General features: G+C 39.6%; 1 protein-coding gene and 1 pseudogene across 1 annotated transcript in view; one reads left to right on the top strand and one right to left on the bottom strand.

Annotated features, from left to right (window-relative positions):
- Nucleotides 1-13,383, bottom strand: part of SOS2 (SOS Ras/Rho guanine nucleotide exchange factor 2) — a 72,132-nt gene that overhangs the window by 52,495 nt on the left and 6,254 nt on the right. Inside the window, exon 2 of the mRNA XM_075532368.1 lies at nucleotides 664-789. Coding sequence (XP_075388483.1) covers nucleotides 664-789 — 126 coding nt within the window. The remainder of the gene's footprint in view (nucleotides 1-663; nucleotides 790-13,383) is intronic.
- On the top strand, nucleotides 2,830-3,138 carry LOC142426790 (U6 snRNA-associated Sm-like protein LSm3 pseudogene; annotated as a pseudogene).

Raw genomic sequence — 13,383 nt, 5'->3', positions numbered from 1 at the left:
GCCTGGCCCTGGCTATATGTGAGCCCATTGTTACAGCTACTGTGTGAATCCATCTTATTGAGGGTCCTCTTCTTTAAGAATACCTTAATTTGGCCACTTATTCTTCTGTCGAAGAAAATTTGCATTGTTTCTAATTTGGAGCTATTAAAAACACAGTTAACATTCATCTGTAAACCTTTTTGTTAGCATTTATTCTCATTTCTCTTGTATTAAATGAGTACAATGTCTGGGTCATGAATCAAAATCAACTCAATAGGAGTTTGAGGGTCCCCTAGTTAGGAGTCATACCTGACCTAGGTAGTCAAGAGGGCCCTGAACCAACAGTAACCTTTTCTAATCTGTAATTGTGTGAGTATCCCAATGGTCTGTCCATCTCTTTTCTGTAGTCTGGCCTGCAACTGTTATGAATGGATCTGTTGCCAATCATGATTTTGTGAGTTTCCTTTGTGTTCCATGCCCTACTTAAAGGCAGCCCTTGGATACCATTATGGCCTTCTGCTTAGACATTCCCTCATCTGCCTGATATGTCTTTGTGCTATTTGTGACTGAACAAACAAGTCACTACAAAATACACTTAAACTTGTGGACTCTTTTCCCCTAGAGGAATGCAAAAATTCATTTGCATAATGTTTCAGTGTCTTTTTGAAATATCAAAGCTTTTACCTCCACATCTTGAACAGTCCTTGGTTGGGCCATGCATAATTTATTAAGCAGTTGAAAAATTAGGTCTTCAATGTAGTAGAGAGACTCTTCATTAGCTGAAAGATTAGGATGTACTTGTTCCTGAACCTTAAAAAACAATAGAAAGAAACTTTAATGTACTGACAAAATAATATACAGACATAGAGTACAAAACTGGAGAATAAAAATGAGAATTATTGGTCTCTGTAAATAATTTTTTAACCAATATAGCAATGGACCTTAAACTTTTCAGACCTCATAACCTTTGTAAATATACTGAATATAATTTAATAATTTCCTTGTAACCACCAACCCCCAAAACACATACAATTTTTTCTATACCATCAGGGAAAGCACGGATGCCCTCAGGCCACCTAATAGATCAGTAGGAATATGACGCTCCATCTTGAATCCCAGCAACACAAGATTGCTGCTGCTAGGATCCACTAAGTCAGTTCTCACTCATAATGACCCTTGTGTGTAACAGAGCAAAATGTTGCTTCCTTGTCTTTTGCCTATGGGAAACTTAGGACTGAGAAGAGAATTTATGTGGCCGAATTCTCTACACTCATAATTAAGAGTCTGGAAGGCCAATTTTGGTGGAGGAAAGCCTTCAAAATTGTGAGGTAGAGATGACGCCCAGTCACATTCTCCATACGAAAAATCATTCCCACAATTTCCCTCTACAATAGTGCCAATTTAAAGATACCTATTGCAAGCAAATGGCTGCTCACTGTACACTCACTGAAGGCTCTCTAGCTCTAAGAACAAATATGTTCAACTGTTCTCCCCGCTCAAAGGGCAGTCGCCTCACCTCCGCCTGCCGCCAATACTGGTCTTGGGTTACTCCCCCAGTGAGCTCAGGGACATCTAAGGTTAAGGCACTGCCCACCTTGTTAAGTGTATGACTGGCAGGGCCTGCATGCCCTAAGACTATATAAGCCTGTTGGAGAATAAGATTGCTCTTTCTCCTGACCCTGACTTCTGGAAAGGTGAGCCCTTGCATGCTCTGTCTGTTATTTACTTTCCCTCAATTGCACAGGACCCTTTCCATCAAGAGACTGCACCTCACATGTGCTATCCTCAGAATCACGGACATGTTTGAGTTCACTGTTGCAGCCACTGTGTCAATCCATCTCATTGAGGGTCTTTCTCTTTTCAATGAACCTCTAATTTTACCAAACATGATGACCTTCTCCAGAGATTGATTCCTTCTGATAACATGTCCAAAGTACACGAGAAAATGTCTCCCCATCCTTCCTTCCAAGGAGCATTTGGCTGTACTTCTTCCAAAGTAGATGTTTGTTCTTATGGCAGTTCATGGTAATATTTTCCCCCACCACAATAATTCAAATTCATCAGTTCATTTTCTTTATTCATTGTCCAACTTTTGCATGCATATGAGGTGACTGAAAATACTATAGCTTGGATTAGGCACACCTTTGTCCTTAAAATGACATCTTTGCTTTTTAATACTTTGAGTCTTCTGCATTCTGCTGCACATTTGCCCAATGTAACATGTCATTTGATTTCTTAACTGCCAAATGAAGAGGACTTGAAGACATACAGTCCTACGCATCGATTACACCAAGTTAAACAAAATCTTCATAACTACTACCAATAGGCAACATCATGACAAATGGAGAAGATTGGCACTACCAAAGTTTTCCTTGGATTCACAATCAATACTCATGGAAGCAGCAATAGAGATGCCTATGAAAAAACCTAAACAAATTGCTCTTGGGTTCAACTCATGGAGTCTCCATGTGTGTCAGAGAAGAACTGTGCTTTATTGGGTTTTTGTTTATTTTCTATTGGATTTTCAATGATCTGGGCAACACTTGAACCTCAAATTTTTTGGTTAGTAATCAAGTACATTTGTTTCACCCAGGGAGCCCACTAAACTAGTGTATACATAAATCAAAAAGAGAGAAACATTATACAAAGGAAATAAAAGAAGACAAAATGAATATGCGGAAGGAAGTGAAGGGAAGCTGGAAGAATACAGCTAAACAACAGGTGTAAAGGTTACTGGGCTAGGTCAGAAGAAACTGATGACCATCAGAAAATCTTAAAACCAGAAGAGGATATTTTAGACAAATAGTGGAGAGTTTGAACTTGAATTAAGAAATATGAGAATTTGAAGCAATGGTGGACGATATGGACCAGCAACAAACTACCAACACTGTAGAGGAGGCTCTGGATCTCGTTAGGCTCAGCCAGGATGAACGCATGTAGGTGAAAATGTGAAATGACAGAGAGCTTCGAGGAAGACTGCATGCTTATGATCAGCATCTAAAGATGAAACTGGGAGATGTGGAAGAAACTGTGACTATTATGGAAATTGATGAAGAAACGTATGAAGAGATATATAAATCAACAAAACGGAATATTCCAATGCTCTTTGTGCAGGGTGATGGTGATGTGCTAGTTGCCCCTCCGCTGAGAGTTGGCTGAAACCAAGAATCTGTTCAGAGGAAAAAAGAGGAGTCTCTTGAATGTAGGCTATATTCTGAAGAGAAACCTATGTAAACTTTGATACTCAGAAGTAACCAAGGATCCATCCTTCCCTGAAATAAGTTGGTTTGCCACTGTAAACTAAATAACATTTAAATTTTTATCCCACTCTTCCAATAAATGTAATCACAATAATGGAGAGTTCTTTTAGCAAATAATTTTGGAATATTTTTCTTTAAAATAAATGTTTCTCAAAAAAATCATATAATTGTAAATGAGGGTGAGTGCAGAGTGGAGACCCAAAGGCCCATTTGTACGCAACTGGTCACCCCCTTACTGAGGGGCTGCAGGGAGGAAATGAGCCTGTCAGGGTGCAGAGTAGCAACGATGAAACATACAACTTTACTCAGTTCCTAAATGCTTCCTCCCCCCACTATCATGATCCCAATTCCACCCTACAAATCTGGATAGACCAGAGTATGTACATTGGTACAGATAGGAACTAGAAACACAGGGAATCCAGGACAGATAACCCCTTCAAAACCAGTGGTGAGAGTGGCGATGCCTGGAGGATGGAGGGAAGGTAGGGTAGAAAGGGGAAACCGATTACAAGGACCTACAATATAACCTCTTTCCTGGGGGATAGACAACAGAAAAGTGGGTGAATGGAGACGTTGGACAGTGTAAGATATGACAAAATAATAATAATTTATAAATTATCAACAGTTCATGGGGGTAGAGTGGGGAAGAAAGGGGAAAATGAGCTGATATTAAGGGCTCAAGTAGAAAGCAAATGTTTGGAGAATGATGATGACAACAAATGCACAAATGTGCTTGACACAATGGATGTATGTATGGATTGTGATAAGAATTATACGAGTCCCCAATGAAATGATTTTTTAAAAAAAGATAGACTGACGTAGTGACTGTAACAATGAATTTAAAAATAGCAATGATTGTGAGAATGAAAAACAAATGTTTCTTTCTGTATTTTAATTTTAAAAAGAGTAATACATAGAAAGTTAAAGAAAAAAAGGCAATTATGTATCCTAAAAGCAAAAAGGTAGGAAAGGAAAATGACTTATCTATAAACAGACTTTATAGAATCACAATAGTATAAACTTTTGATGGTGAGTTAATCTTAATTTTGATTAAGATTACCATAAGGCTGGGAAGCAGAAAGTACGTGTGGTAAGCTATTATGTGGTTGTTGAAGAGGATGTATATGTGTACTAAATCTTCATCTTCCATGGTAGGAAGTCAGTAAGTAATGCACAAAATAGAAAAATCAAGAAGTAGCACATACTTTCCTTTGGGATACAGAGTAAGTTCTGAAACAAACCACTTAAAAACATTTTTCAACGTACTTCTTCAGAGGAGGCAGAAAACTGTGTGTGTAGTAGAGGTGCTGGAAGCTCTGGTGGCATAGCAGTTACACAATGAACTGACTCCATTCCACAAGATCAGCAGACTGAAACCACCAGCTGCTCCTTGGGAGAGAGACGGGGACTTTCTATTCCTGTGAACGGTTAGTCTCAGAGCTCACAGGAGAGTTCTGTCTTGTTGTAGAAGGTCACTATGAGTCAGCATCAACTTGAAGGCAGTGATAAGTGAAGTACTACTTTTTTCCCCTCCCCAACATGATTTTTTTTAATTTATTTAGATCATTTGGGGGCTCTTAGAACTCTTATTACAATTCATACATCAACTGGATTTGACATATTAGTACATATATTGCCATCGTTCTTTTCTAGACATTTACTTTCCACTGAGCCCTTAGGATCAGCTCCTCTCCCCACCCCCACCCTTGTGGCCCCTTGATAGATTATATTGTTTTTATTTTCATATCTTACACCAATCACTGTCTCCCTTCCCCTATGGTTTTCCTTGTTACACCCCCTAGATGAGGGGGTGTGGTTATGTGCCATTCATTGCAATCAGTACCCCTTACCTCCCCACCTCTCCCCTCCTTCCCCCTATCCTTTTGGTATCACTATTCCCATTCCTGCTCCTCGGTTCCATGTCATGAGTTTTCTCTCTTGCCTCTACCTATGTACAGGCTCCCGTCTAGTCCAGAGTGGGGAGCAGCACAGGGGTCATGATAGTGTGGGTGAGGAGGCCTCAAGGGATCAGAGGTATATTGTGTGATCCATCGGGGCTCTACTGCACCCTGATTGACTCATCCCCTCCCTGCAATCCTTCTGTGAGGGAATGTAGAAATTACTACCTTTTATAAAAAGCCTTACAGAGCTAATTATCCTGTTATTTGTATGAATTATAAACTAATTATAAAGAAAAATAAGTTGAATGGGGGAAGGAGAAAGAGGAATGGCACCTGGGAAGTACAAAACACATACTTTTTTTTTTAGTTGTATATGATTTGTTTATTTTTGAACTGACTTAAAATCAGCATAGCTCAGGAAACCTCCAGGCATCCTCCTTCCTTCCTCGAAGTTACTCTCACAACAGCTGTGAGGAAGAGCATTCATTCTCACCCCAATATTTAAAAATAAAACAAATAAAGTTTTAAATTATTAAATCTTTACAAAGTGACTTCGATATTGCCTTGTCTATTTGAGACAAAAGTAATAAAGATCAAGTAATTGGAGTTTTCTTGTAAGCTCCAGGATCTTTTTGAATTTAAACTCTGAAAATTTTCACTGCAGTACTTTGTGAATCCTTACAATTACTATTGTCCAATCCAGGATTGCTTGGTTCTTTCAATAAACTTTTTATACTTGATCTTAGCCAAAAGGCCGAGAAGCGATCAATAAACTTTTTAATTATTAACTCAAACTCCAGTTTGGGCTTTGGAATGAGGAACAGAAAAAGAAAATACTATGTACATTCTGGAGAAATGATGTCTACCCAATCATTGCCTAGTTTCTTGGGGAATCTTCCTGCTCAGTCCTTGCTTGCTCCAAGGAACGCAGGCCCCTGTCACTGTCATGCAGCTCCTATCTTTGTTTTTCAGCAAGAGTCGTGTTGGTAACATGTCACACATCTTTTTGCTGAGTGTTTTTCAACATAAAATTATACTCTGTCTTCTAGAGTTGCAATGAGTCAGAATCAACTCGATGGCAGTGAATTTCATGTTGGTTTTATCCCAAAGAAGATGATGAGGTCATATTTTCTCTTTTCAGGTTCTGAGAAGACTAGGAACATCTTTACTCCATGGGCTTGCTTCTCCTATGCAGAGCACAGGTGAAATTTCAACTTGGTGAAAAATGTTACATCATGGCCAGGGTTCTCTAGGATCCATAGGCCTTGTCCATAAGTCATGAATTTTCAATGGAGATTCTTCTGCCTAGTGGTTAATCCTCACTAGTTGTTTCAAGATTCCAAAAATAGGTTGACATATATATAGTTCCATTAATTGTCATCAGTGATTATTTTCTCTGTTCCTAGTTGTCCAAAATTTGGGGCCAGGAGTAATGAACCCTTCACAGATCTTCTCCCTAAGCTTCACTGTCTCTGGTGACTCCATGTTGCCAGAGCTGGAACTCGACCACATACTTTTATATCTACTTCTTTAACATGTAAAAAGTAAAGTGTTATCTTCCTATGCGTTTCTATTAGACCAATAGGATAAAAAAGATTTACTAAAATAAACACTTGCATTAGAATTGTGACAGGGCACTTCATGAGAATGTAATCATATCTACATGTTAAGAATTAAGGTTGCAGATGAACACTGGATCTCAACTCAAGTACTCCCTCAACACAATAACACTTTTTTCTAATAATCTGGCATTCTGTGATGCTCACCTTCCCAACACCATTGCTGAAAACAAAATGGGTGCACAAGCATATGTGGTGAAGAAAAAAGATGGTGCCCGGCTATCAAAAGATATAGCATCTGGGGTCTTAAAGGTTTGAAGGTAAACAAGTGGCCATCTAGCCAGAAGCAACAAAGCCCACATGGAAGAACACACCAGCCTGTGTGATCATGAGGTGTCGATGGGATCAGATACCAGGCATCTAAGGCCCAAAACAAAATCATACCCAATGTGAATGGGGATGGGGAGGACGGCGCATGGAGTCGAAACCCAATGCCCATCTGTAGACAATTGGACATCCCCTCACAGAGGGGTCACAGGGAAGAGATGAGCCAGTCAGGGTGTAGTATATAGCACTGATGAAACACACAACTCTCCTTTAGTTCTTTGGTGCTTCCTTCACCCCACTATCATGACCTCAATTCTACCTTACAAATCGGATTAGACCAGAGCATGCACACTGCTACAGATAAGAGCCTGCAACACAGGGAATCCAGGATAGATAAATCCCTCAAGGCCAACAAGGAGAGTAGAGATACCAGATGGAATAGGGAGAGTGGGGAAATCGATCACAAGGCTCAACCTAGAATAACGGAAAAGGGGGTAAGGGGCGACAGAGGACAATGTAAGACATGGAAATAATAATCTGTAACTTAAATAACTTATCAAGCGTTCCTGAGGGAGGGTGGGCAGGAGAGGGACGAAGAAGAAATGGGAGCTGACATCAGGGCCTCAAGTGGGAAGAGAATGATCTGAAAATGATGGTGGCATACGTGCAAATATGCTTGACACACTGGATGAATGTATGGATTGTGATAAGACATGTAAGAGCCCCCAATTAAAGTATTTGGATAAATAAATAAACCAGTACAAAAAATAAAACACTTTTAGTTAAATGTTTCTTGAAGCTGGAAACACAGGGAATCCAGGGCAGATAAACCCCTCAGGACCAATAATGAGTAGTGATACCAAGAGGATAAGGGTAAGGTGCGGGGAGAAAGGGGGAATTGATCACAATGATCTATATTTAACCCCCTCTGTAGGGGACGGACAAAAGAAATGTGGGTGAAGGGAAACTTCAGTCAGTGTGAGAAATGAAAAAAATAATCATGTATAAATTATCAAGGGTTTGTAAGGAAAGGAGGGAGGGGGGAGGGAGGCAGGAGGAAAATGAGGAGCTAATATCAAGAACTCAAGTAGAAAAAAAATGTTTTGAAAATGAGCTGGAAAAAAAAGTAAGAAAATAAACTGTATGAGCCCCCCATAAAATGATTAAGAAAAAAAGTTTCTTGACGTTCCTTTACATAAAAGCCAATGGTACAGTATTAAAAAACTACTCAGTGAAAATAATTGTGCATGAGCATTAACTTCGAGTTTTTTCCTGTCATGATTTCATTTAAAAACTTAAAATCTGTAACACTGGGCAATTTCTTATGCCAGATTCTTTAATAAATTTCAAATGAGAGTAGTCATAAAAATGAATAAATAATGTTAACGTCCCAAGCTTAAATACCTTAATAGGATCTTAAAATTATACTATGAGATAACCAGACTTTGTATTTCCACAGTATTTAATATCTCACACCTTAAAGAGTCAACATAAAATTATATCAGAACTAACCTATCATATTTTTCTGAAAGACTAGTCAGAAAAAGAGCAATTAAAATAATCTTCAGTCTATGAGTAGATTAACAAGTCAGACCTGTATTTTAGTTACACCATCTCTTCAAATTGCCAGAAAATATTTCCTTACACATACACTTCAAATAGTATCATCCTACTAGAGAACCATGTATAAACATTTTAACTTTTAGTTATTGTTAGAAACACTAGAGTTGATAAGTTGTAGAAATGTTATTTCCTAATTTACATTTTGCTGTTCTGTCATAATAAAAAAATCTTGGTAGTGCATTTGTTCAGTCAAATAATATTTGAGTTTGTGATAAAAATAAATAAAAACCTTTTGCCAAGCATCAAAGATCCAGAACAAAAAATCATATTAATGTGAATCAGAGGGAAGGCAGAGTAGACCCAAAGCCCATCTGTAGACAATTGGACATCCCTTCACAGAAGGGTCACAAAGAAGAGACGAGCCAGTCAGGGTGCAGTATAGCATAGATGAAACATACAATTTTCCTCTTGTTCTTTAATGCTCCCCCCAATTCCCCCGACCACTATCATGACCCTAATTCTACCTTACAATTCCGGCTAGACCAGAGCATATACACTGGTATACGTAACAGCTAGAAACACAGGGAATCCAGGACAGATAAACCCCTCAGGACCAATAATGCGTGTAGCAATACCAGGAGGGTAAGGGAAAGGTAGGGGGAGAGAGGGAAAACCAAGCACAATGATCTACATATAACCCTCTCCCTAGGGGTAGGACAAGAGAAAAATGGGTGAAGGGAGACATTGGTCAGTGTAAGACATGAAAAAAAATAACAATTTATAAATCATCAAGGGTTCATGAGGAAGGGAGAGAGGGAAGGAGGGAAGGGGAAAAATGAAGAGCTGAAACCAAGGGCTCAAGTAGAAAGAAAATGTTTTGAAAATGATGATGGCAACATATGTACAAGTGTGCTTAACACAATGGATGGATGTATGGATTGTGACAAGAGCTTGAAGAATCCCCAATAAAATGATTAAAAACACACACAAAATAACACAAAAATATATATGCCAAATAAGAAAATATATCCATGAATGCGTGAACAGTTATGAAAACTTACACAAAATCAAACATTTTGAGGATATGAGTTACTGGACCTTGGGGTTCAGAGGCACAGTCTGGGGAACACTAAGGTCAATTGGCCTAACACAGCCAACAAAAGCTCACTATGAGTTGGGAATGACTATGAGGCAGAACTAACTCCATAGCACATAACAATAATTAAGACAAAGTTTTATATTCTCCTTGGATGAGTGGTGACGGGGATCTTAAAAGGTGTAAGCAGCCAGTCATCTCAGGTACAACCATTGCTGTCTTCTCATCCAGAAGAAACATGACAAAAACTAAAAGACACTGATGCAAGGGGCTTAAGTGGAGAGCAAATGCCTTGAGAATGATTGGGGCAGGGAATGTATGGATGTGCTTTATACAATTGATGTATGTATATGTATGGATTGTGGTAAGAGTTGTATGAGTCCCTAATAAAATGTAAAAGAAGAAAAGAGAAAAAAATGATTAGGGCAAAGACTGTACAGATGTGCTTTATACAATTGAGGTATGTATATGTATGAACTGTGAAAAGAATTGTATCAGCCCCAATAAATTGTTAAAATAAATAAATAAATTAATTTAAAAAAACAACTAAAAGACACATGGAACAATTAATCCAGTGAACTAATGAACCACATGACCATCAGTCTCTATAACCCTGAGATGAGGAAAACTGGGTGATGCACAGTACCACAACCAACTTCTCTGAAAAGGATCACATAAGAAGGTCCTAATGGAGTGGGAAAAATGTGGCACAGAACTTAAAATTTAAAAAGCAGCCAAGCTTACTGGCTGGATATACCGGTAGGGCCCTCAAATCTACAGACCTTAGACAGATCTGGAATTGAACTCATCCCCATGTTAGAATAATCAACCATTTACAATCAAAAGGGCAGCATGTACCCAGGGACAAAGTTCAGAGAATTGGGAAACCAGAAGAAATAGAAACGGGAAACATAGGGAGTAAGTGGGATAAATGAAGGAACATTCAGGTGATTGCCATTGAATGGGTTTAATGAGAATATGTATGAACTGCTGAATGTGAAACTATGATCTGCTTTATAAACCTTCACCTAATTCACAATTAAAATCTTGAAAATAAATAACTAAAATGGTGTGTTTTATACAGAATGCAAATATCTCAATAGAGTTGTTATTTTAAAAAAAAAAGAATTTCCCCTCCCCCCAGAAGAATTTATTTCAAAGGATGGCATGGAATCTGCAATTCCAGGAGAGGGACATATCTGATTGGAGCACATGGAAGCAGATGAAGGGGGAGGAGAAGAGAGTGGATGATCCCAATTAGAGCAGCCAGGCCACAGAGAGGACCACATGGCCAGTCCCACTATGAGATATGACACCCCTCGCTGGCCTTTAGCTCTACAGAGGACAACACCGGAAACAGTGTGGGAATTGCACCCGATCTGTCTAATTCTGCCACACCAAAGCAAATTACTGGGGGTGGGGGGAGGGTGTGTGTGCAACAGAACAGCAAGAGAATGGAGTGGCGAGGTTCCCAGGGAATGCTGAAGGTGAACACTTTGTGGCCAGAGCGTGGTGCCCCAACAGACTGGACTGGAAAACACTCCTAAAGGCCAATAAACAATCCGTGAACTAACTATAAGCTTTTCTTTCTTGTTGTGTTTTGCTTTGTCTGTCATGGGTATGTTATTGCTATTGTTGTTTTGTTGTATATTGTTGCTTGGTTTTGCTCTGTCTTGTTTTTGTGCATGTTATTATTTCCGCAGGACTGTCTAAATAAGATAGGCTGGATGAACAATCTGGAGGAGAAAGGAGACATGGGATAGAGGGAGGTGGGGGGAAAGGTAGTGGTGTTAACAAACCCAGGGACAAGGAACAACAAGTGATCCAAATCGGTGGTGAGGCCTGGTAGGCATGATCAAGGGTAATATAACCAAGAGGAATTGCTGAAACCCTGGTGGGGACTGAGCATGATAGTGGGACAGGAGGAAAGTCAAGGGAAATAGAGGAAAGAGCTGGGAGGCAAAGGGCATTTATAGAGGTCTAGATAAAGGCATGTACATATGCAAATAAATTTATTCATGAGGATGGGGAAATAGATCTATGTGCATATATTTATAGGTTTAGCATTAAGGTACCAGAAGGACGTTGGGCCTCCACTCAAGTACTCCCTCAATGCAAGAATACTTTCTTCTATTAAATTGGCTTTCTATGATGCATACCTTCCCGACACAACCGCTGAAGACAAAGAGGGTGAATAAGAAGCTGTGGGAAGAAAGCTGATGATCCCAGCTACCAAAAGATATAACATCTGGGGTCTTAAAGGCTTGAAGGTAAACAAGCGGCCATCTACCGCAGAAGCAACAAAATCAACATAGAAGAAGCATACCAGCCTGTGTGATCATGAGGTGTCAAAGAGATCAGGTATCAGGCATCATCAGAACAAAAAAATCTTATCATAGTGAATGAGGGGGGTAGTGTGGAGTAGAGACCCAAAGCCCATTTGTAGGTCACTGGACATCCCCTTACAGAAGGGTCTCGGGGAGGAGACGAGCCAGTCAGGGTACGATGGAGCAATGATGAAAAATACAACTTTCCTCTAGTTCCTAAATGCTTCTTCCCCTCCCCACTATCATGATCCCAATTTTACCTTGCAAGTCTGGATAGACCATTGGATGGACACTGGTACAGATAGGAACTGGAAACACAGGGAATCCAGGGCGGATGATCCCTTCAGGACCAGTGGTGTGAGTGGCGATACTGGGAGGGTAGAGGGAGAGTGGGTTGGAAAGGGGGGAACCGATTACAAGGATCTACATGTGACCTCCTCCCTGCAGGGCGGACAGCAGAAAAGTGGGTGAAGGGAGATGTCAGACAGGTTAAGATATGACAAAATAATAATTTATAAATTATCAAGGCTTAATGAGAGAGGGAGAAGCGGGGGTGGGGGTGGGGAGGGAGGGGCAAAATGAGCTGATGCCAGGGGCTTAAGTGGAGAGCAAATGTTTTGAGAATGATGAAGGCAATGAATGTACAAATGTGCTTTACACAATTGATGTACGTATGGATGGTGATAAGAGTTGTATGAACCCCTAATAAAATGATTTAAAAACTTAAAAAAATAAAAGATGGAGAAAAAAAATTTAAAGAAAGAATTCTATTTGGCTCCATAGTCAGTACCATGGAAGCAGCAGTCAGGAAACCAAATGATATATTGCAATGGCCAAATGTTCTGTAAAAGAACTCTTTATAAAATGTTAAAGAGCACAGATAGCACTTTGAGGACTAACAGTTCCCCTGACCCAAGTCGGGATACTGTCAATCACTTCATAAGCATGTGAAAGCTGAACAAGAATAAGGAAGACCAGAAAATCAGGAGTCCTGCTGGTATAGTGGGTTAAGTAGCCATTGGGGCTATTAACCACAAGCTCAGCAACTCAAATTTACCTGCCACTCCACAAGAGGAAGATGAGGCTATCTGCCACCACATTCAGAGTCTTAGGAACCCCATATGTTATAACATCAACATGAGTTAGACTCAAAGGTGATGCATCTGGAGGTGTAAGTAGAAATTTTGCTGCTTTTAAATTATAGATTTGGTAAGGAATACTGAATAGACTATGAGAACAACAAATCTGTCTTGGAAGAAACAGGATTTTCCTTACCAGTAAGGACAGCGAGTCTTCATCTCACCTGCTTTGGACATGTTATCAGGAGGAACCAGTTCCCTATAGAGGATATCATGATCCCCCAAAATGGAA

The sequence above is a fragment of the Tenrec ecaudatus genome, chromosome 14 (genome assembly GCF_050624435.1).
Source record: "Tenrec ecaudatus isolate mTenEca1 chromosome 14, mTenEca1.hap1, whole genome shotgun sequence".
NCBI classification, from domain to species: domain Eukaryota; kingdom Metazoa; phylum Chordata; class Mammalia; order Afrosoricida; family Tenrecidae; genus Tenrec; species Tenrec ecaudatus.
Note: the sequence above shows the minus strand (reverse complement) of the source record. Positions and strands in the feature narration are given on the sequence as shown.